The sequence below is a fragment of the Oncorhynchus tshawytscha genome, linkage group LG16 (genome assembly GCF_018296145.1).
Source record: "Oncorhynchus tshawytscha isolate Ot180627B linkage group LG16, Otsh_v2.0, whole genome shotgun sequence".
NCBI lineage: Eukaryota > Metazoa > Chordata > Actinopteri > Salmoniformes > Salmonidae > Oncorhynchus > Oncorhynchus tshawytscha.
The window spans coordinates 25160138-25185364 of record NC_056444.1 but is presented as its reverse complement, the minus strand read 5'-3'; the positions used below and the strand labels follow the sequence as shown (position 1 = coordinate 25185364).

General features: G+C 41.3%; 2 protein-coding genes across 2 annotated transcripts; one reads left to right on the top strand and one right to left on the bottom strand.

The window, feature by feature from the left end:
* Positions 1-14: 14 nt before the first annotated feature.
* On the bottom strand, positions 15-13253 carry trdmt1 (tRNA aspartic acid methyltransferase 1). Its single transcript, XM_024374681.1, has 11 exons — positions 13095-13253; positions 12154-12263; positions 5981-6057; positions 5775-5846; positions 5271-5336; positions 4821-4890; positions 4643-4726; positions 4090-4421; positions 2495-2552; positions 2113-2242; positions 15-412 (listed from the first exon to the last, which is right to left on the bottom strand). Exons 1-11 carry the CDS (start codon positions 13156-13158, stop codon positions 312-314), a joined length of 1164 nt encoding a protein of 387 aa, XP_024230449.1. The 5' UTR covers positions 13159-13253; the 3' UTR covers positions 15-311.
* A 1075-nt stretch (positions 13254-14328) lies between these two features.
* Positions 14329-22868, top strand: vim (vimentin). Its single transcript, XM_024374678.2, has 9 exons — positions 14329-15019; positions 15650-15710; positions 18136-18231; positions 18815-18976; positions 19922-20047; positions 20445-20665; positions 21069-21112; positions 21957-22039; positions 22256-22868. The coding sequence occupies exons 1-9, from the start codon at positions 14466-14468 to the stop codon at positions 22295-22297; spliced, it is 1389 nt and encodes a 462-aa protein (XP_024230446.1). The 5' UTR covers positions 14329-14465; the 3' UTR covers positions 22298-22868.
* Positions 22869-25227: the final 2359 nt, after the last annotated feature.

Genomic DNA, 25227 nt, shown 5'->3' with positions numbered 1-25227 from the left:
AGAACAAAATAATGTAACAAAAAACATTTTTATTTAATTCAGTTAGCAAAGGCATCTGCAAAGGTTGATTCCATGATTCTAATCCATGTCATGTAGAACATCATTTACACAGTTTGGTCAATAAATACAGAATGCAACTTGTCCCACTGGATCAACTGTGGACTGTAGGACAGACAGACTGTGGCTACATTATCTCAGTTATAAAACATACACTGGAAAACAGTATTTTTCCCGAGGCAGATAGTATTTTTTGTTAGGATACCATGAGTTGTATACACCTGGTTAGGATACCACGAACTGCATATGCCTGGTTAGGATACCAAGAGTTCTATGAGCCGGGCGACCACATGTACGTTCAGGCTATTCCCCAGGACTCGGTATTGCTGCTTGGTGGAAATGTTCTTTGGGACAGCTGCAAAAAAACAACACAAAATCATTATGTCACATATTATCCTATTATCCTATGAACAAGACTAAACAGATCCTGATTTCCAGGTTAGTTTTTCCCAATATTGTCAAGTGACTAAACAGTATTATGAAAATGCCCATACCTCATTAAAATCATTAAGAGAGAGTCTATTGACACATGTCTAAGGAACATAATGAAAAAACCACCATCAAAATGTGGGCTGCGTCTCAATCCACCAAGTCCGCCTATGTCGATCTTCCGCATTTGTGGTGGAAGGTGGCCAAGCTACAGCTGTGTTTGTCAGATCATGAGACATCTCATTTTCTCACGAAAACGTCTGTAGCGCCTGAATGGTATGTCCTATAAAAAGGCCAAACCTTTGTAGGCCAGGGGTGACTTTCTCCGTTTTACTCGTCTGAAGGTAACACATACAAACTAATGGAAGTAGTTTTGAGCCAACAAAAATAAGGGGTTAAATACAGTGCATTCGGAAAGTATTAAGACCCCTTCAATTTTTCCACATTTTGTGGAAAGCGCGCTTAGGACCTCAGATTTGGGGGGGGTTCACCTTCCAACAGGACAATGACCCTAAGCAACTGGTCATCGATGCAAAGGATGGCTACTCTGAAGAATCTCAAATATATTTAGATTTGTTTAACAGTTTTGGTTACACTACATGATTACATTGGTTTTATTTCATAGTTGTGTTGTCTTCACTATTATTCTACAATGTAGAAAATAGTAAAAATAAAGAAAAGCCCTGGAATGAGTAGGTGTCCAAACTTTTGACTGGTACTGCATGTAAATGTTATATTTAAGTTTTTTTTATTTTAATACATTTGCAAAAACAGGTTTTGGCTTTATCATTATGGGGTATTGTGAGTAGATTGAAGGGGGGGCAATTTAGAATACATTTTAGAATAAGGCTTTAAAGTAACAAAATGTGGAAAGTCAAGGGGTTTGTATGTGTACAAATTAAATTGTATATTTCCTGAGCTTTCTTATATCTCCTAGAAAAAGACAGACACTTCAAAACCTTATTCCTTATGATTTATTTTTTGACTCATTTTTTTGCCATTTATGAATGTCTTAGTCGATGAGTTTCTATAGTAGTAAAGGCCAAATTCTGTATCTTAACCCAAACAAACATATCTATATATATTTTTTTATACCTAAAAGGGTCCAAAAATTAAATTATCCATGAAATGATCACCTTAAAACAATTCCATATGTTAGCTTAGTATTAAGATCCCTTCTTTTGTCATCCCATTAGCCCTCAGACCCTTACTCTCTGGTCTCTCTCATCTTGTTACCTTGGCCGGCTTCCTACGTCCTCTACTCTCTAATTATATCACCAACCCAGAAAGCTCCTTACACTAAAACCTTTGCACAGAAAAACACAACAGCCAACTAGGCTTAGCACTCACCGTAACTAACCTGGTTACATGGCGCAAACTACCAAGCGCAGAAGACTAGGCATTAGCCGTGCTGTGTTTGCTGTGACGACAACAAACTAATTAACTAGTATAGGCTGCAGGCTAGTTTTCATTTCAGCACTTTGTGAGTAAGGTCCTCACATGGCCTACAGTATAAGGCCTATGATTTATGGAGTTTTGTACTGCATTTGATTGGACATATTCTTGATTGACTAACTAATCAAATAGACGTCTTATGTTATTGGCTAATGGGTGTGTATGACTCACTGAAGTGCTTGGGGAAGCCCATGAGGTTGGCTATCTCTCTGGGGGAGAAGTAGCGGAGCTTCAACCTGGACAGCTGATTTAGTTTCTCCTCATCAGACAGACGCTCCGGAGACTTAAACGCTGCTTCCATCTGAGGGGAAACGCAAAACAAAGAATATATCTGTCAGGGCAGAGCTCACCCTGTTCTCCTAGGCACATGCAACACCCTGCTCACTTCTGCTTCCTGTCACATTAAAATCTACACATTGAGAGAGGTAATGGAGCAGCTAGGCAGGTCTAAGACCTACTAGACATTGCGATGGTGGACGTATCCATAAGCTGGCTAAGTGATCTATTAGAAGACACGTGTGGCTTGTGTAAGGTTGTAAGGTCAAAAACCTACATCGGTTTCCATACAGGACTGAAGCACAGAGCCTGTTCCCTCAACGTAGTGTCCATAGCTGTGGAAAAATAGGGGACACAAAAATCAGCAAATACTAAAGTTTACACAAGAATGATACCAACACATGGAAAACATGTAGGGTAAAATGCATGTTATCCCAGGCTAGATTAAGTGAGAATATGATGTAAAGCTGTGCTACTCTACACTGTTTTTCTGCCACTGAAATCTTTCGGCGGGCCGCCTAGTGTTTTTTTCGGGTCGCCAAAGTGCAAACAGTGTGAAATAAATATATTCAGTGCCTTCGGAAAGTATTCAGACCCCTTGACTTTTCCACATTGTTAGGTTACAGCCTTATTCTAAAGTTAATACCCCATAAAAAAAGCAAAAACATTTTTTTTAAAAAATGTGTTAATTTATTCAAAATTAAAAACGGAAATGACATTTACATAAGTATTCAGACGGTTTACTCAGTACTTAGTTGATGCACCGTAGGCAGTGATTACAGCCTCGAGTCTTCTTGGTCTATGACGCTACAAGCTTGGCACACCTGTATTTGGGGAGTTTCTCCCATTCCTCTCTGTAGGTCCTCTCAAGCTGTGTCAGGTACAGTATGATGAGGAGTTGTTGCTGCACAGCTATTTTCAGGTCTCTCCAGAGATGTTCGATCGGTTTACAAAAAACTTTTTTGCTTTGTCATTATGTGTTATTGTGTGTAGATTGCTGAGGATAAGTATTTATTTAATACATTTTACAATAAGGCTGTAACGTAACAAAATGTGGAAAAACGCAAAGGGTCTGAATACTTTCCGAAGGCACTGTATATATATATTTTTTAATTAAATGTTATTAGAATAATGGGGATGGATAAACGCTTTCAGTGTAAATTTAAAATGACTAAAACCAGATATGAAGTATGTAGAAGATAATGAACCTGAATATTTTATATAATATAATCTTTGAAAATGAACAATTACCTAAATAAAAGCTAGACAGTCAGGGAGAATTGAAATTTCCCAGAACAATGAATTTAGCAGTATGGATTTTGTTAAGTTTGAGCAAATGTACACAGCATTAGCCATGGCAAAATGCATAGAACTGCAGGAAATTAGCTTTAGCGGTAGACTCAGCGAAATAACATTGCCACAAGCAGCACTGTAGAGCGAGATTTATGTGTACGGGTTCGCTTCACACTTACAGAGCGGGAGCCACGAGACCAAAACCGGAGAAGTTGAGCCTCGCACAACGCTCTGTTGTTGTTGCAGAAATTGACCCATTACGTTGTTTACTTTCTGCATCTACGTCAAGTCTACCTTTAAAACTGCAACATTTTCTCTCAGCTCCATAGCAGACTGTCGAATTGCAGGAAATTCCTTTAAAAGCTGAAAAAAAGTGTCTCTCAGCTCTATGGAGAAATGTTTTCAAATGCAGGAAATTAAGCTTACAAATTCCTAAAAGTCACTACACCGCCAAGATGGGGGCCTCTAAAACATTCTCTGAAATTCAGCTGCACCGACAGGCTTACCACTTAAAGCCCTTTTTGATCCAGGAAAAAAAAAACTACTGTGTCTATGCTCCAGCGCAGCTTAATGCCATACCCTTTGGTGAAGCAGACAGATCTCCTGCAGGTGGGCCTGACTATATCCATGAGCAGAGCGTAGCGCAGCAAGGTCTTCGTGGGAAGGAGGTACTGCTCCATCTCCCCTTCTCCCTGGTCCTCCAGGTAGACACTGATCTGTCTGAGGGACTGGTCTCTGTTCTGACTGATCTTCCTCTCAGCATCCTGAGCCCGCTCCAGCTTGTACAGGATACCACCTTCATCTTCCTTGTGATCTTCCTCTTGGTAGGCGGTTGAAGTAGGACTAGGTGAGATTAGAGAACTGGGCTCTAATAAGACCTTGTCTGCGGGTTGCGGGAAACCTTCCTGGATCTGGTCATGGGAGGAAATAAGTTTACCTCACATTATTTACTTGGTGGTGAGAAAGACATAAAACCAGGATGTTGTCTACAAAATGTATATGAAGACAATGTTGCCCAAAAGTGTATGGAGCTACTGTCTTTCAGGAATGCAAAGTAGACATCAGTACATGTAGTTAGGTACATCCTATCCATAACATAATACAGATTGATGTTAAGGTGCCCGAGCCCCACCTCTGAAGTGGTGTGGAAGGAGAAAGATCCTGGTGGTGCTTTGGCAATCATGAAATACCGGAGTCTGGAGTTGGGCATCCCCAGCTGTGAACAGAGATAGACAGAATGAAGATGTGTAAGCTCACTATGCTGCTCATCATTTCAATATAAGCAAATGTAAAGAAAGGTGATGTCTTACACATGTAGGAGAAACCATGAGCTCCTGATAGTTGTATCCACATTCCTTTAGCATTTTCACCAAAGAGTCTCTAGGCAGAGTAGAAAAAAACTATTCAGACATCACTCTTGGCATATCTTCTGCCATCTCACAGACAACGTAAGATCATGTTTTTTTTTTTACAAGACTGTAGTAAATGCACTGTACATGACAGTTGAAAAGTAAAGGGGCTCTAGAGAAATTATGTGCCCCCCAAAATCGAAAAAATAGCATTTAGCTGAAAAATGTATAGGCCTACAGGACTTAGTAGAGAAGTGGGCTCTCTGGTGCTCAGAGAAAGTTTTGTACACTGATCTGATCCACAGCGACAGAGAAAGGCTAAACACACAGCCTGTCCCGGGACCCCATTGGCCACCAACAGGGTAACCATGGCGACCTTCCAGAGCAGGGGACTCCCGTCTCTATGGTTACCTGGCGGAGGACGTCTCAAAGCCTTTCACGTTCTCCAGCAGAATGAAGCGTGGCAACTTGGTGAGCCTACAGGGAAAGATGAGGGTCAAACCCCACAGCATGTATTTATTCATTAAAATAAAGACATAATTCAGAGAGGTGAATTCATATGGATGCTAATATTATTACACTCTGAATGTGCAATATGCAACAGGATATTATTACATCAGTCTATCTATGAACAGAATGTAATGAGTAAGAAAATGACATGGTCACGATGGTGTCGAACAATGGTTTCAGAGGCCAGGAACTGAATTAATGACTCCAGAAATAGCTACTAGCTAGGCAACAAAGAGGGGAAACTGAGTAACTACAGTAGAGGAAAAGAATGAATGAACTTCAATCCTATGGCTAGAAATAGTACAAAACAGAGTAGGCCTATTGGCTACCTATAAAACAAACAAGGCCTTGGAAAGAGTGACCAAGTGGAAAGATGAATAGGGAGTGTAAATGTATGTGTCTAACCTTGGTAGAAGGTCGAGGATGTAGAGAAAGCTCTTGGTTCTGGGGTCCGATATGTCACCTTGTAACCCAATCCTACAGAGAGGAAGACGATTGCAGTGTCCCTTCATCAACACATCTATGAACTAACAGAGATTATCTGTAAATGTTAACACCAGGTCTTAGGGACACACACACACACACACACACACACACACACGCGCACATACCTAGTGAAAGGTTGGCATGGAGGGCTCATCAAGATCATATCAAACGACAGTTTGTTGAAATCATCCAATGTCATTCCCTGAAACCAAAACAAAAATACTTTGAAGCTACACAAAATGACAGATACAATTTTTGTTTTAATTGATTAAAAAAATAAAAAAGCATTTCATCTTATACTCAAAGCTGTGATTGTGCTATGGAATTATGACTGATTGACAGCTTTCTATGTAAGCCATTGCTACTGTATATAAGACTGATTATGAAAGCAAATATATATATATATATATATATAAAAGTTTAGTCAGCCACCAATTGTGCAAGTTCTCCCACTTAAAAAGAAGAGAGGCCTGTAATTTTCATCATAGGTACACTTCAACTATGACAGACAAAATGAGAAAAAAAATCCAGAAAAATCACATTGTAGGATTTTTAATTTATTTATTTACAAATTATGGTGGAAAATAAGTATTTGGTCAATAACAAAAGTTTATCTCAATACTTTGTTATATACCCTTTGTTGGCAATGACAGAGGTTAAACGTTTTCTGTAAGTCTTCACAAGGTTTTCACATACTGTTGCTGGTATTTTGGCCCATTCCTACATGCAGATCTCCTCTAGAGCAGTGATGTTTTGGGGCTGTTGCTGGGCAGACGGTCAACCTGAACTTCTTCCATTTTCTAATAATTGCGCCAACAGTTATTGTCTTCTCACCAAGCTGCTTGCCTGTTGTCCTGTAGCCCATCCCAGCCTTGTGCAGGTCCCATCCCAGCCTTGTGCAGGTCTGTTTGACTTTGTTGCCATTTTGCCACAACTTCAAACAGGGGAAGTATGCTTGGGGGTCATTGTCCATTTGGAAGACCCATTTTATGACAATAAAAAATGCAAATAATTTCCCCTCTCATGATGCCATCTATTTTGTGAAGTGCACCAGTCCCTCCTGCAGCAGGTTTGTTGGCCTCCTTGCTCACGCACACTTTTTCAGTTCCCACAAATGTTCCTCCTATAGGGACCCATTTGAGGTCATGATGGTGTGCACCATGGCAAAGCACGCCCACAACATGATGCTGCCACCCGTGTGCTTAACGTTGGGATGGTGTTCTTTGGCTTGCAAGCATCCCCCTTTTTTCTCTAAACATAACAATGGTTATTATGGCCAAACAGTCCTATTTTTGTTTCATCACACAAGAGGACATTTCTCCAAAAGTACTAATCTTTGTCCCCATGTGCAGTTGCAAACTGTAGTCTGGCTTTTTTTATGCCAGTTTTGGAGCAGTGGCTTCTTCCTTTCTGAGCGGCCTTTCAGGTTATGTCGATATAGGACTTGTTTTACTGTGGATATAGATACTTTTATACCCGTTTCCTCCAGCATCTTCTCAAGGTCCTTTGCTGTTGTTCTGGGATTGATTTGCACTTTTCGCACCCAAGTACGTTCATCTCTAGGAGACAGAACGCGTCTCCTTCCTGAGCGGTATGACGGCTGCGTGGTCCCATGGTGTTTATACTTGCGTACTATTGTTTGTACAGATGAACGTGGTACCTTCAGGCATTTGGAAATTGCTCACAAGGATGAACCAGACTTGTGGAGGTCTACAATTTTCTTTCCTGAGGTGAAGGTAGGCCTTGAATCCATAGGTAGACCTCCAATTGACTCAAATGATGTCAATTAGCCTATCAGAAGCTTCTAAAGCCATATAATTTTCTGGAATTTTCCAAGCTGATTAAAGGCAAAGTCAACTTAGTGTATGTAAACTTCTGACCCACTGGAATTGTGATACAGTGAATTATAAGTGAAATAATCTGTCTGTAAACAATTGTTGGAAAAATTACTTGTGTCATGCACAAACTAGATGTCCTAACCGACTTGCCAAAACTATAGTTTGTTAACAAGAAGTTTGTGGAGTGGTTGAAAAACAAGTTTTAATGACTCCAACCTAAGTGTATGTAAACTTCCGACTTCAACTGTATGTATGTATGTATGTATGTATAAAACATTAAGAACACCGTCCTAATATTGAGTTGCGCCCCCCTTTTGCCCTCAGAACACCCTCAATTCATCAGGGCATGGACTCTATAAGGTTTTGAAAGCTTTCCACAGGGATGCCGGCCCATGTTGACTCCAACGCTTCCCACAGTTGTACCAAGTTTGGCTGGTGGACCATTCTTGATACACAAATATTGAGCGTGAAAAACCCAGCAGCTTTGCAGTTCTTGACAAACTGGTGCGCCTGGCACCTACAACCATAACCCATTCAAAGGCACTTATGTTAAATCTTTGTCTTGCCCATTCAACATCTGCAAAGGACACATACACAATCCATGTCTCAATTGTCTCAAGGCAACAACAAAAAAATCCATATTTAACCGTTCTCCTCCCCTTAATCTACACTGATTGAAGTGACATCACTAAGGGATCACAGCTGTTATCTGGTCAGTCTATGTCATGGAAACCTACTCAGTGTAAGTCTGTGTGTAACCATTAACTCTCAGTGGTATGCACATAACATGAATCTCTATTTTTACAACCAATAAAATATTTGGTAACATCATACTAAAAGCCTGCAGGTATACTGCTGTGTAATGTGTTATAAGCATTCAGGCTTATGAGCCTTTATATTGCCTTCAGGTAAGGTTATGTCCCTGGATTTAAGACACTACAATAACATCATTTCCATTTACTTCTGGGCAATTCTACAGAAAGGGAAGCAGGTCTAGTCACTTTAAAAGCATGCATGCCAAACAAAAAATATTGATTAACAAACCATACAACTCTATGCAAAATGACTGTGCCTACTTTGAAACTGTACACAGAAAATGCAGATGCAAAGTTTGGTAACAGAATTACGGTAAAATCTCTTTAAATGTTATTCTGTTTCCAAACTTTGTATCTGCACATTTCTTCCTGTAAATCCAGGCTGTATCACAACTGGCCGTGATTGGGAGTCCTATAGCACACACACACACACACACACACACACACACACACACACACACACACACACACACACACACACACACACACACACACACACACACACACACACACACACACACACACACACACACACACACGTTTGGGGTCACTTAGAAATGTCCTTGTTTTTGGGGAAAGCGATTTTTTTGTCCATTAAAATAACATCAAATTGATCAGAAATACAGTGTACACATTAGTCATTTACAACATTAACATTGTAGCTGGAAACAGCTGGCTTTTAATGGAATATCTACATAGGCGTACAGAGGCCAATTATCAGCAACCATCACTCCTGTGTTTCAATGGCACGTTGTATTAGATAATCCAAGTTTATCATTTTAAAAAGGCTAATTGATCATTAGAAAACCCTTTTGCAATTATGTTACCACAGCTGAAAACTGTTGTCCTGATTAAAAAAGCAATAAACCGTCCTTCTTTAGACCAGTTGAGTACCCACAAAAGACCAGTCTCAACGTCAACAGAGAAGAGGCGACTCCAGGATGCTTGCCTTCTAGGCAGAGTTGCAAAGACAAAAGGTAATATCTCAGGCTGGCCAATAAAAATAAAAGATTAAGATGGGCAAAAGAACACAGACACTGGACAGAGAATCTCTGCCTAGAACGCCAGCATCCCAGAGTCGCCTGTTCACCATTGACGTTGAGACTTGTGTTTTGTGGGTAGTATTTAATGAATCTGCCAGTTGAGGACTTATGAGGCGTCTGTTTCTCAAACTAGACATTATAATGTTTGTGTCCTCTTACTCAGTTGTGCACAGGGGCCTCCCACTCCTCTTTCTATTCTGGTTAGAGACAGTTTCTTTAAAAAACAAGGACATTTCTAAGTGACCCTAAACTTTTGAACGGTAGTGTATATAAAAAAATATATATATAAAAATGTAATTAAAATGTGTTTTGGTAAAATGTGTTAAAAATAGTAATTGTGCATAGAGTTCTATGGTTTGTTAAACTTTAAAATCAATGTTTTTTGTTTGGTATATATTTTAAAAAAAAAAAAAAAAAAAAAAAAAAATCTCCGTTACCAAACTCTGGGCTAGTTTGAAGAGTGACGCATAGACCTATAACAGCATGAATATTCTATCCTGTTAAGAACACAGTGCAAGTTGTGCATCATGTCTGACTGGATGCTGACAGAGCACACAACCTTTACCCCTCACTTAACTGCTCCTCAGTTACTAAATGACCTCAAACAGCCTATTAAAACACAAGTCATGGGATTATGTGGGGAAAAGATAAACAAACAAATACATCCTAGACTATGCAACACTAAAGGAGTAGGCCCTCTCTCAATGGGTCTTCCACCAAGTCAGTGACTTTTCAGACATTTTGAAAAAACTTTGGATTTCACATTAGTTTTTACATTCTGTCATAAAGAGCACGTTTAATTGAATAAAACACATGTTTTCCCATCTCAAGAGGTTAAATAAAGAATGACTATACTAAGTGCCAAATAAAGTAATAAGGTTGACGATATCCTCATAAATCAGCCATAAATCCCCTTGTGACAGGGGAAATGGAAGGTTGGGCAGGAATTGAATGCAAGCTTCACAGAGAAATGTAATTGTTAAAACATTTCTAGCTTGTATCTATGCACAACATGGTTTATGTGTTATGCTCGATCCGCTGGGTTTTCCAGTACAAAACAGCAAATGGCCAAAAAGAACAGAACCAGCTTTTACACTGTGATTCGAGTATTAGATGATCAATGTTTCTTCGTCATTTTATTTTTTAAGGAATAGTTTCCATGTTAAAAAGAGAGTTCCGTTCATAGGGTTTGCCTTAAAATTAGGGACAGAAGTAAATGAATCAGTAGGCTAATCACATGAAATAGCCTAAATAAGAATCTTCATAAATGACTGTCAAAACAACAAAATAACCACAGCTTTACAATGATGTTGAACACATGGAGAATTGTTAGGGTTAAGTGGGTTCAAATCTTCCTAGTAGTAACAGAGGGTGCAGAGAGGGACATGTCAAAATGCGGAATTTTGACACTTTAGTAAGTCTATATTTATAATAACAATCTGATTGAATTAGCCATATGGTCTATATTAAAAAGGGCACTTCATTTAATATAACAGGCTTTTAAAATGCAATATTTGTGCACAATTTCTACTTAAAATATAAAATGGACATGAAAGGCATTCATTTTGTGGTACGCCCCCACTATTAATAAAGCATATTTATCCAAATTAACAATCTTGTGTCAATAACAGCTACTCTTGTATAAGGACTAGACTAATTGACAAGAATTCCATGTTGGTTTCTATTATCCAGGTCAAAGATCACTTAAACTCATCTAAGAATAGTAACAGCGAAATGACTGAATTATCTACACATGTCAGCAAAGTGCTTCCTGTTGAAACGAAGACAACATTTAGAAGGTTACAGCTTTAAAGAAATGTTCTGGAACTTTGGCGACTACTAAGTGTTTTTTTAAACCTCCCGCTTTGGGCTGGATAGGTCAAAGTGTAGTTCATAATTTATGAGCAGAATTACTGTCTTGCCCTAATTAGCCACGAAATCCCTAGTTTGAAAGTGACTGCTTTTCTGGAAGCTGTGCCATTTTCCCTACATTTTGTCTGGGCTAATTTGAAGAGAGTGACACATAGACCTATAACTGCTTGACTATTCTATATTATTAGGAAGACAGTGCAAGTTGTGCATCATGACTGACTGGATGCTGACAGAGCAGACAACCCTACATTTTCCCCCATGTGGGCCAGCCCCCTAGCAATTCAAATTCTAGCCAACGAACATCAGCCCCTCACCATTTGAGTGACCACTAGCAAGATGCACACAGCAGAGTGAGCGAGAGAGTGTATTGATGTGGTGCACATATGTGAAGTAGTACACAATATTCAGGGACCACTTTTGGCTCATGAGGCTACTTTCAGATCTATTGGCTAAAAAGTATACAAATGTAGCAGATAATCTCTTTAACCTAAAATCGCTGTTTGATTGAGAGACTTTAGTAAGAATTTTCATATCCTTTAATTTTAACCTTGACACTTTGAATGTCTCTCAAAGTGAAGGTGTATGTGACTTAACATGAGCTGACAATTTCAGTTAAATTGTTTATTTCCTTTGGTAAAGTGTGCCCCAGAAGTGTAGCCTGTTGGTTAAGAATGCAGTATGGCAACTCTTGTGAACCCGGGACCTCAATGACAGGTCTAAGAGTGCTCACCTCTATGGTCTTGGGAAGTAAAGGAGTGTTGGGGAAGTTGTGTTTGTAGATCTCATTGGCTGTGGTGTTCACATCCACTGCAGCTACCACCTTTGCTGCCACACCACTCTCTGCACAGCGAAAGAAACAGGAGTGTAAATCAACATGAAAAACTGACTTGTCTAGTTAAATAAAGGTTAAATAAAAATAACAAAATAAAAAGATGGGACAGCTAATTTACAACAGTAGGCACTAACACCTAGTGGTTTGCTGATGAGCCTGGTAATCTAATGATCAACAGGTATTGTCCCATAGACTTTATGAATACCGACAGTGACACCTGTTGAAAGTCAAAGCATGACAGGCTGCGTCAACCTTCAAATTCCAAATGAACGTCACTGCCTGAGCAAAGCGTACACTCGTTCACTTCCTTTCACTAAATTGAAAGGAAATGACTGGTATAAGAAATATAGTAGACATTCCCGCTAGCCATGCTTCCACTAACGAAATAAACTCCACAGTTGAAACTTCTTTCACCATTGAGTGGAGTTTAGTCCACTATGCCTCCACCAATCCAATGCTTTAAGATTTGTGGGGAGTAGTGAACGAGTGCACACTTCAAGAAAAATGTGCTTTATTGGAATTAAAAAGGGTTAGTTGGCTGGACAGGTGCTATTAACCTTGGTTAATTGAGCATGAGCGAAAGTTGGGGTAAATTAGCGAGATTTACTAGGCTAGAAGCTAGCTGCAAATCAATTTCCAGTCATCTTTGCAAACAATAACTTAGTATTTGCTCTCCAATTAAGAACAAGATAACGCTAGCTAGCTATCAACAGTAAGAAAACAATTTACTTGCTACCGTTAGCGGACGCGGCTAGCCATTTTATAGCATGCTTGGACACAAAAAGAAAGTCAGACTCACAAGTGACGAGCTAACAGTTACATATTTCACATAACGTTACCTGTTAATGCATAATGCATTCCTCCGATCCCGCTGTACAATTCTAGTACTCTGAGGTTTTCCATGTTTGGTCCCTAAGTTGAGCTATCTAGGTTTAACAGCATACACATTGTAAACAAGCATTACTGGTGCGTTTCCGATCAGAGTAGAGTACTAAAAGAAAGGTTCCGGATATTAAGGTTCCGCAGGCGCACTTAATTGCGAACTTTGGAATTTGCATAGACATTATCTGTAAAGACTGTAGCTAGTTGGCCTGTTAATTATATTAGGCGACATGCGGTTTATAAATATGTAATACACTGTAATGTCATTAGTTAAAAATTTGTGATTTTCTATTATATTCTGTTCTATTGTATTTTATTATAATTAAGTCTACATTATATCCTAAAACCTGCCTGAAATACTTTTCTACCTTGCTAAAATAGACACATGCTATATAAGGAAACAGTCAGCTTGAATAGTTTTCATGTCAAGAGGGAATGTTGCAATACGAAACCTAAACCTTTTCCCCCAACACAAAGAAATTAAGATGAGATGCAGGCTATAGTGTGTGTGCACTTATAAAACCCTCCAGAGGGAAGGGTCAAGTCTGTGAGGTAAATATGCACATTCCCATAGCAACACATATAAAATGGGGTGGGGGAAGGGGGAGTCAACTTTGATCTGAATAATGAGTGCCATTCAGTTCTTTATCAACCTTGACTCTCATGTTGGATACATGTTGGTGGTTAGCCTAATGATACATATCAAATGTAGAAGAAAAGCCAAATCACATAGTTCCGTAAATTATTTATTTAGGCTGCATAATTCTGTATTCTTGGCAATCCCATGCAAATTATTTTTTTATTATGGGCCCTGTAATGATTAAGTTAAGGATGTGACCAATATCAGTTTTTGAAAGAAATGTTGTACCAGAAGATAAAAATATCCGTAAAAGGATGCTTAAAAGGATGTCACGACGGCACACCCTTACATGCGAAGTCTCCTATAGGCTATATTTAAAACAGTAAGGTCCATCAGTAAACACTTTTTGTGTCTCTGTGGATGTGTCCTGGCTTTTGCCAAATGGCAACTGGGAAAAAACAACCTCCGAACAAAAGGCTCTACCGGACAATAGAAGAATGGCCTAATGCCATGAGCGCGCATACCAGTGTTTTCACTGGTAGGTTCCGGCCTTCGTCAATCACACCCACATGTGATTTGCATAAAGGAGTGGACTATAAAATCCGACATTGGTCAACTGCAGAGTTCTCGCTGGGGTAGTACTGTTCAGAGGTTTCATCACACACTGAAGTGGAAGTCCAATTTGAGAGAAGGCATTTACACTGCTTTTTGAAGAAAGAAGAAACCTTAGGGACCAAAGGATTACAATATGAACCGGACAACCAACAGGCAAACCACCTCTTCATCCTCTTACAAGAGGATGTTCGGCGGCGAAGGACGGCCCAGTGTCGGGATGGCTCGGTCCACCTTGTCTAGCCGCCAGTACTCGAGCCCGGTGCGCTCCTCTCGGATGTCCTACAGCGTCTCCTCCGCTCCGCCGAGCATTTACGCCTCCAAGAATGTCCGACTTCGCAGCAGCGCCCCGATGCCCCGGCTCTCGTCGGATACGGTGGACTTCGCGCTGTCCGATGCCATCAACTCGGAGTTCAAAGCCAACCGGACCAACGAGAAGGCGGAGATGCAGCACCTCAATGACAGGTTCGCCAGCTACATCGACAAAGTGCGCTTTCTGGAGCAGCAAAACAAGATCCTGTTAGCCGAGCTGGAGCAGCTAAAGGGCAAAGGCGCGTCCCGTATCGGGGATCTGTACGAAGATGAGATGAGGGATCTGCGGAGGCAGGTGGACCAGCTCACCAATGAGAAAGCCCATGTCGAAGTGGACCGGGACAACATGGGAGAGGACATCGAGAGGCTCAGAGAGAAGTAGGCAACGACTGTATTTAATTTTCTAAATGTCCCCCCCCCCCATCTCTGAAGCACTATATGAGCTATTAATGCACTACACGTCCCTTTTCAGTTTGTTCCTCCAGACCTTTGTTGGAATACATGCATTAATTCCCCCAAATGTTTCTCTTGGCAACGGCCCATGCATTCTTTAGTTCTTTGTAATGCCATTAGTCCACAGCCCCAGAACTACACGCAGATTACAGGCTTTTAAGCGCTCTTCACTGTCATAGCTTTAGCTGTTTTGTTCAAGGCCTGGATACAGTTTTGCACTGAACATATTATGCAATCACGAAATACTTAAATGAACTCATTCTTTCAATTGTAACTTTCTATTAGACTATTTTAGCGGTTTTTAAAGAAAGGGGAACGATTTTCCTTTCTTGTACTTCAGATAATATGGCAAAGAAGGTATATAATGTTGTAGCCGACTGCAAAGAGTAAGTTATTGGTGAAAGTAAACTCAGATAAAAGACTCTAGATGTTATGGTGATATTACAGTCGACCTCAAGAGTAGCACCACAGCCTTCCATACTCCAGGACTTCCTCGCCAAATGTGGGTGTGGCAATTGAAATGCATTATATAATACACTCCAATGCTATTCTCAGGCTCCAAGATGAGATGATCCAGAAAGAGGAAGCAGAGCACAACCTGCAGAGCTTCAGACAGGTATGGTAGAAAGTCCCATTCACAGTACTCCTTCATTTGTTTCATTCATCTAAAAAATGTGTAAACACAACAAACATTATTTTTTTATACATGACTCCATCTCTTTATTTTCAACAGTAAACTACATAGTCCTGTTAATTTCATACTGAGTACTTGTGATAGTTTTTTCCTACTAAAGCATGTCTTTTGAAATGTGACGATAAACTTCATGCCTGTTGACGTTGCTTTGCGTGGTAGCATAGGTCCCATGTAGAGATGTTTCACCTCCAGTGACAATCTCTCGGAACAGCCAGCCATGTTGGGTGTGTTGCAACCAACTCCATTTGACAAGTCATTTTGACACGAGTGTGTGTATGTAATTGTAAGATGCAGGGCTCCCTTGCAAACGAGACATTGGTCTCAGTGGCACGCCCTGGTAAAATAAAAACGTTTTTGCTGTTCACTCATGGAGGGAAGTGTGTGCAGTTTACATTAGAATGATTGTGCCTTTCCACTCATGCTGGCTACTCAAGTGTTACTCTAGACATTTTAGAAGGTATTTTGGGGATTTAGATCAAATCTCCATTGGTTTTAATTAATTTGGTGGCTTTACAGTGAGGAGCAGCTGTTACTTAGGACCTTGGTGGTTATCGATCCTCTCTTACACCTCAGTGGGCTCCTCATTCAGAATGCAGTCCCATTCAAATGAGCAGTGAACATGAACTCGAGTGGAGCTCCCCGATAACATATACGCAACCTAATCCCTATTCTTAGAATTCTGTATATATCTCATCCTTATCAAGATGCCACTTTCTAGCCTCATTGTGTTTTTATCCATTTGTTCTCCCCTTGGGGAATTGCCAGTGGGAACACTTAGTGGGGTGAGGTTGTCAAATATAATGTTACAAGAACCCAGCTGTTGACACGTCTGTCAGAACCGAACAGAGGAAGGTCCACAGCAGCTCTCCTCCATCCAGGCCTGGTCTGGTCCGGGCCAGCCACCGTGTCACTGTCTGTTTTAAACACAGAGCTCAATGGACAGCTTTGTCCCAGTCGGAAATTATGGCAGGAAAGCTGATTCTCCAATGCCATTGTTTCTGTTCTGTTGATGAGGCGATGGAGAGGGGGGTTGTGGGTTAAATGACAAAGCAAGCTGTTGTCTGCGTGGGCGGTACCAGTGGTGGGGATGAGGGGTGGGTGAGTGGCACTGACTGACCTCGGCACACTGGTCGGCCGGCAGGCAGCAGACAAGCTGACTGTTTGTTCAAGTACATCTGGCGCTGGCAATAAGGGCTCTCCACATCCGGGCCAGAGGGTGACAGAGCTGAGACCAGAAGCCAGCAATCTGTGTCCAGCAGTAACGCACTTATGCTGGGAATACTTATAAATTGAGCTTTATTGACATGAGGCTGATTTAAAAAAAAATATATATATATATATATATATCTGATTATTTTCCCCCAGTAACTACGCTGCTTGTTCACTTATTCTTCATTAGGGTTTTTAAATACAGGAAACAATTGCTTCTGTGTGATTTAATGCCATGGTATACAGGAAGCTGGGAGTTTGGCTCAAGATGATCAGCACTGACAGGCCTTCAAGATGTGAAAAATGTGGGTGTAATACAATGCATTATACAGAAGTTACCTGAGACATGATAAGGAGACCATGTCTCTGGATTTGGAAGATTGATTAAAGGTATATTCTATAATAGTTTTTTTTCCAAAATGCTATACACACTTCATTTGTTTTTTTCATCAAATGATTGCTTCATGTGTGCAAAAAAAATATATATATATATATTTTAGGTGCACTTTTTTTTAGACAAAATGCTATATAGCCATTGTTTACCTGACATGGAATGTTTTGTGTCCTGTATTTTTGACTCTGGTTGTCACACCTAGCGATCGATGTTAAGATGAATGCACTTAGTGTAAATCCCTTTGGATAAGACCACCTGCTAAATGACTCATGACGTTATTGAATCATAACAAATTGTCACGTGTATAATTTGTACATTTCTTTATTGAAAATTAAGTATTTGTTACAGTTGACTGAACTTGTCTTTTGAGAGTGAGGTGGATATAGCATCTTGATATGACATGAAACCCTCACGTGATTTCAAACGAATACATGTCATTGAACAACCCCATCCCATGATTAGATGTTTTTTTCACTATCTAATTATTTAAAGAACAAAGGTTAATTTACCAACATTTGAGAAAATGTGTAGATTTTTGGCATGAAACTCTTTCTATGCCATTTAGACTCTTATCCAAACATTTTATGTACAGGTGGGCCCAGGTTTGAACCCACTATCCAGGCATCGCAAGTGCCATGCTCCACCAATGCCCATTTATGCCATGTGGACCATTATTTTCTGCAATGCCACTGTACGGGATCTAGAATGTGATGTAAAACTTTGTACTACATTTTTACTGTGTAGGATGTGGACAATGCCTCCCTTGCTCGTCTGGACCTGGAGAGGAAGGTGGAGTCTCTTCAGGAGGAAATCATCTTCCTCAGGAAGCTGCATGACGAGGTGAGACTGACAGTGGTTAACATCTCCAACCTTACCTGAGGCCCACACCTGTCCCAATGGATTGTGTTTATTAGGAAGCTGTATGACCAAGTGTCTCACCTGTCCCGACAGACATTCACAGATGACCATGGTGTTGTCACTTAAGTCTGGCCATCTAACCTTACACCCCCACCTGTGCCAAGTTCGGACAGTCTGTGTCCGACCACCTCCGCCGTCATCAAGGCCTAAGAGGATCATGGTATTGGCCTGGCCAGCAGGGTCATTGCCATGGTGATTACACACTCTCAGCGGATCGGAAGTCTGGGATTTACTGTCTAGAGGATAAATGCATGGCAGGTGGCGCAAAGACTTAGATCAAGGAGGAACCCCCCAGGAAGTTCAACAGCTAAATCAATTTGAAATATACCTTTTTGAAGGGGTTTTGCTGAATATACATCAAGTTACTCAACAACCCATCTACATTGAGTATACTGTAACAAACACACCTGTGACCACGCTACATTATTGGACGTTAGCCATTGAGGTAACCTTCTGATCTAAGAGTCAGTATTGTAACCGTCCCTCTCCTTTATCCACTCTGTAGGAGGTTGCTGAGCTGCAGGCACAGATCCAGGATCAGCATGTCCAGATTGATATGGATGTGGCCAAGCCTGATCTGACGGCTGCCCTGAGGGACGTGCGTGTGCAGTACGAGACCCTGGCCAGCAGGAACCTCCAGGAGTCTGAAGACTGGTACAAGTCCAAGGTCAGTACCCCCTCACTCACACTATGACTGTGTCCCAAATGGCTTTGGTCAAAAGTCGTGCTCTGAATGGGGGTGCTATTTGGGATGCAGCTGTGTCCCCCTCACACTCTGTCCTCCACCTGTCGTTCAATCCCTACACTGGCTTCGTGTCTCTTTGGCCCCGTCTGTCACTAATCACAATGAACGTTTATACTTTGAGAGGACGTAGTAGGCTAGTGTCTTGCTATGGAGCCGAACAACATCAGGGTTTTAAATCTTTGAAGATTGCTTGCAAATGCTATTTAGTTGACTGTTTTATGAATCCAAAGCTGTCCTACTATGACAAAGCACAGTAGCAGTTCTGGTGTGCAGGTGCAGCAGTGATCGCTCTAGGGATGACAGAGTGAAATGTCTAGCAGGGCTATTCCTTGTAGGATTAGCTTTTCAGTCTCCTAACAGGCCAGATGGTGCTGTAGGGCTCAGTGGATTGAGTGGACAGCTGACCACTCACTGAGTCAATGACAATGGTCTGTGAGTGACCGCAGGGTGCATTGCTCTAAAGCATATTGATCTTCTCCATGGAAAACTAAATGGAAACATTTGAGGGCAATGCGTATTGGATAAAAGGTAATACAAAGTGATTTCTCTAATGCTGTAGAAGTGTTTTCAGAGTGCGAGAGACAAATTGCCTGTTTTGTGTTAAGGCTAAATGTCTGGGCTTACAGCCAGGGTGAGAAAGAGGCTGAGCGTTCAGCTTTTAATCTCAGGGTTCAGGAGTAGAGCAGAGTTCTCACACAAGTCCCTCTCTCTTGCTCACGCTCCCCTTCTGTCTATCCCCTTGCCTCAGACTCCCACACATCAATTAAGGCTAATTAAAAAGCCTTAATCTCCAATGATGACTAACAAGGCCTCTCTGCCCGCTCTTTCACATGCCCATCTATCTTTATCTCTCCCCATCCCCCTCAGTTTGCTGACCTGTCGGAGGCTGCAAACCGTAACACCGATGCCATCCGGCAGGCCAAGCAGGAGGCTAACGAGTACAGGCGTCAGGTACAGGCCCTAACCTGTGAGGTGGATTCTCTCAAAGGAACTGTAAGTACTTTCCCTGTTCACTTCCTCTATTGACTGACTTGGCCTTATTCCTTTCAGCTCCTAGTGGAGCAAAGGGCCTCGCTCGTGAGTCTCCAGCAAACCCGACATCTCACTCCAGAGGAAATGTAGTGTACTACTAGAGTGAGGAGTACTGGCAGAATCTCCTGATGAAATGCAACTTTAATGAAATGAGTGGTTGAATGCAAAAAATAGACTAGCAAAACCACCTCTGCTGACTGAGTGCATTCTGGTGTCCTCCCAAGACTTGACTTTAACAACCCAGATGCAATACAATGTTAATGGAATTTCTGGAAGTGTCCTTGCAGAGAATTTTGAAATGTGTAGCATCAGACAATGACCTGAGACGATCAGTCATCTCTTATCAACCTATGTGTAGAATGAGTCCATGGAGCGTCAGATGAGGGAGCTGGAGGAGAGCTTTGGCTGCGAGGCTAATAACTTCCAGGACACCATCTCTCGCCTGGAAGACGACATCAGGAACATGAAGGATGAGATGGCCCGTCACCTCAGAGAGTACCAGGACCTTCTCAACGTCAAGATGGCCCTGGACATAGAGATCGCCACCTACAGGAAGCTGCTGGAGGGAGAAGAGAGCAGGTGAGGTCATGATGGACAGATGCCTACCAAGCTGCTGGAGGAAGAGAGGAGCAGGTGACATAAGCAGAGAAAGTAGAGAGGGCAGAGAATGAGGGAGTAGAGTTAATGAGGGGGAGGTGTGTGTATGTATATAGGGAACTATATTTCCCTGTTGGTGTTTGTCCACAATGTGTTTATTTCGGTGTTTATGGTGGTTTATACAAGAGACAGATGAGTCAAGACTGAAACAAAAGGTTTTATCTTGTGTTCTCCTCTGGACTGTAGATAAGCGTATTAAACGGGCCTGTAAGGAAGATTAGTGTTTCAGTGGTTTGCATGCCAGTTTCTCAACTTCAAACGTCAAGCTGTGTCTAATGCGCTTCTCCTTCTCTATCTACCCCCTCTGTCTCTTCATCCCTCCTAGAATTACCACTCCCATGCCCAACTTCTCATCATTTAACCTGAGAGGTAGGTTCCCTTTAAAGCTTTAGAACAGAGCACTACCTCCTGTGGGAATGTTACTCGTGAGGATATACTTAACACTAGCTTGACAACTTCACCAGGTAACCAGCAGCACTAGCCTCGTATAACCTCCGATTGATGCAGTTGAGCCTTTCAATTATGGATAGATGGGATTCTGAAAGTCCTTCTCAAAGAAATTATGTAATGGAATGTAACCGCTTATATGGCGACATAAAGGTTGTATGCAATAATTCAATTCAGTTACCGATTTGACTAGAAGGGTTAATATGGTGTTGTATTGAGTGGAACTTTTTTTATTTAACATTTGTAAAAATTAAAAATAACCCGTTTTCTCGCCAATTTTGTGGTATCAGTAGCTACTAAAAACGATTATCTTGTCTCATTGCTACAACTCCAGTATGGGCTCGGGAGAGACGAAGGTTGAAAGTCATGCGTCCTCCGATACACAACCCAACACAGCGCACATCCAACCCGGAAGCCAGCCGCACCAATGTGTCGGAGGAAACACCGTGCACCTGGCAACCTTGGTTAGCGCGCACTGTGCCCGGCCCGCCATAGGAGTCACTGGTGCACGATGAGACAAGGACATCCCTACCGGCCAACCCCTCCCTAACCCGGGCGACACTGGGCCAATTTTGCGGCGCCCCACGGACCTCCCAGGCGCGGCCGGTTAAAACCGAGCCTGGGCGCGAACCCAGAGTCCCTGCTGGCACAGCTGACGCTGCAGTACAGCGCTCTTAACCACTGCGCCACCCGGGAGGCCTGAGTGGAACATTTCAATATCATTTTATCCAAGTTGCACTCTATTTAATATTTTGTCTTATTGCAGAATCCATGCTGGAGGCAAGACCAATGATTGACAACCTGTCAAAGAAGGTTGTGATCAAGACCATTGAAACTAGAGATGGTCATGTAAGTACTAGAATTTTAAATCTATAGAATTAAGAATGCATAACAACAGTGACGGCTGAGTTGAAAGTCTGTCCGTTTGACTTTCATGTTAGACACAAGTCCACTGTGGCCTGATACTAAGACATCACAAAGGCACATACATTCTTATGACATGTTATAATGCGTTATACCTGTAAAGTGTTGCCATACTCACTATAACCTCCCTCTCCTCTTCAGGTGATCAATGAGTCCACCCAGAACCATGATGACTTGGAGTGAACATCACATAGCATGTCTCTATTGAGAAGAGAAAATAGTTAGCAGCAGCATACTGGGGGGAAAATACACTGTCTGGGGATGAGAAAGCAAAATGGGATATTTCTGTTTGTGAGTAAAACTAAACAAAAACAGCTTTAAAAGTGCCTTTATGACATGTTAGGGTACTTGCTGATCTGGTAGGGGTGTTGCTAGGTAGGATAGACACTGTTTAGAGGAGATGAAACCAGCTTTACTGAATGTTTCTGTTTGACCACAGACACTGGGCAATTCTCAAATGACACTTATTTTTTCTATGTTATAGTGCTCTACCTTTTTATAGGGCTCTAGTGAAAAGTAGTGCACTAAGGGAATAGGGTGTCATTTGTGATGCAACCACACTGAGTCTAGTTTACACTTGCGCTGTTAGACTTAGACCATAGCAACACTTTGAGCAATGGCTGTTTTTTTTTTTCTATTCTAATTTACCAAAATCATGGGAAGGATTGAAGCACTGTTTCATGTACACAAACAAGACCAACACAACTGTCAACGCTTCTGTAAGTCAATAAAGCTTTGAGGAAAATAACATTTATTCTGAGGTGTCTTGAATTATACTTTTTTCTTCGAGTTTAATGGCCAAAGTACTCTTTGTGTAATTCCATTTAATTCAAATTCCAGGTCAGTCTCAATTCCTATGTTCGGTGAATTAATTTCCCAAGTCAATATTATCACTGACAATTCCTCAAATTCAATTCCTTCAGGCTGATCATGTCAGTGTTCAGACAGCCTAGCTACACACTGGAGATTTAGATAAGTTGAAATGATTTAAAACAAATCCTGCAGTCAATATTTGATACTAAGTGCATTCATTTCATGTAAAAATATGGAATTCCAAAGATTTAAATGTTTTTCCAATTCATTCTAATTTCAATTCCATAACTTGAATTAAACAATTCTCCACTTCATGAGTGCATTCAAGAATTGGGGTAAATTCCAACTCAACCCTGCTAGTATGCTGTTTATTGATATTTATCTACTATAAAGTTCAAACTTGGACTTAAACACTATCATGAAACCTCCGCGCTCTACACAATTGTCCTCTTGGTAATTATCAAGTCCACATCTGTTTCCTCTGGCCCGCTACAGTGGAGGAAGTGACAGAGCATTATCAAAAAGTGACAGCTAGTGTCAGTCCTGCTAACGCACAATAAGGCAACTTCCCAAACCCTGCTCTCTACAACCCCAGACAACTGCATGAGCGTGCAAAATACAGCTGGGTAGAGTTGTCATTCTACCCTATTGAGTTTGGTGCATTTGGTAGGTAATGGTCACGAGGAATTCACTATACAGTAAGTGCAAGATGCAGCTTAGCAATAAGGTGGGGGAAATGAGCACAAAACCATGCACTCTACTCTCTACTAGGATGCTAACAAACAGAAACATGAGCTTGAAAGAAGTTCAAACCTCACACTAACCTCACTCTAACCCTTGTCCCTTCGCACCAATCACAAGAAAGCTGGATCAAGAGCTCAGTCCCTTGATAGGCCCGCTGACCTCTATTTGGGGGTAACATTCCTGTGAGTATTCTGGGACCAAGACAGCCAAATACCCAAAAGGGTGCTGTTTCGGGTCAGTGGGTTAGATCTGTTTTCAGACTGCTTCATTCCCACTGGTGATACTGTGTTGGTATCGGGAAATTTAGAGAGCTAATTTAAGCCCTATTCTCTACATAGCCTGGAAATAAGTCCACATACTCCTGTGTGGCAGAGTAAATGAGTAGTTCAAATTGTGTTGGAGACCAGGTCTGTGCCCCAAATGGCATGCTATGCCCTATAGTGCACCACTTTTAACCAGGGCCAATATGGCTCTTGTCAAAAAGTAGTGCAGATAGTCTACAATCTGTAGTTCCTGAATAGATTTCCTGTCTTTGACTACCTCCTAGTGGAAAATGCTGTGTAAAAGCGCATACACCCACACCTAGGCCTACCTAAGTCATTCATATTCATCCCTCAACATGTTAGTGCTGCTCACATAATCCATGCATCCACACACTTTATTCTATGGTCATTTTTGTGTTAGCCTCCCACTGAACACAGATGTTAGTTCGTCTAGTTTTGATTTACGTGAACTCAAGGTGAAATCAAAACATTTCACCATGTCATTGGATTTAAGTTCAAATGTGTGCAGAAAAAATGTTCTTAAATGACGTGGAAACACATTGATTCAACCAGTTTTTACTTGTGGACGGGAAAGGCATGAAGGCACATTCCTTTTGCCAGTAAGTCTCCGCACATTAATATCATACTGTTGCATATTTATCAACTGATAGTTTTTATACGGTGAAACATTAAGTTTATTGTAGCCTAAAACTTTTAAAAGAGAATTGTTTGCCACTGGACATCCACAAATTAATACAAACCATACGAAATTAGTACTTTACTATGTTACATCTACCGCTGAGTCCAGATTAGCCATTGAACTCACTTAACTGCAGTCCGAGATGGAAGAGGAAACGAAACATCCCACTCGCAATTTTTTTTTCTGGTTCAGATATAGTCAATGACTTAAGCAGACCGGACCCAGCTGCTATCGCATTGGTTCCAAAATGGGAGAGCCATGCCTTAAGCAGACCGGAACTGTGACAATTTTTGTCAATGGTAAACGGCCTGACTTAGACACAACTCATCCACCATCTTTGCTGTAGTCTTCTTTCCAAATAAGAATTGACAAACCTGAGGTGGGAATGGGAAAGTTCGTTTTGCATGGCCCGGTGCCTCGGTTGGTCTGGATTTAACCTAACATAGAGACTCTGGGGGGGGGGGGTTCTAAATTTGAAGTCTCGTCAGAGGTTGTATCGGGCTTTCTTCTATGCGTCCATGTCCAGTTCCATGTAAACTGTAGCTCTAGCCTTTAGCCCAGTCCCGATATTGCCTGTAATCCATGGTTTTTGG

Coding starts and splice junctions, on each gene's coding strand:
- trdmt1 (XM_024374681.1), bottom strand. CDS start 13,158: ATGGAAAACCTCAGAGTACTAGAATTGTACAGCGGGATCGGAGGAATG. Junction 5,847..5,980: donor CCATGCCAACCTTTCACTAG/GTATGTGCGCGT, acceptor TCCTCTCTGTAG/GATTGGGTTACAAGGTGACA. Junction 2,553..4,089: donor TCTGTCTGCTTCACCAAAGG/GTATGGCATTAA, acceptor ATTTTTCCACAG/CTATGGACACTACGTTGAGG.
- vim (XM_024374678.2), top strand. CDS start 14,466: ATGAACCGGACAACCAACAGGCAAACCACCTCTTCATCCTCTTACAAG. Junction 15,711..18,135: donor ACCTGCAGAGCTTCAGACAG/GTATGGTAGAAA, acceptor TTTACTGTGTAG/GATGTGGACAATGCCTCCCT. Junction 22,040..22,255: donor TTGAAACTAGAGATGGTCAT/GTAAGTACTAGA, acceptor TCTCCTCTTCAG/GTGATCAATGAGTCCACCCA.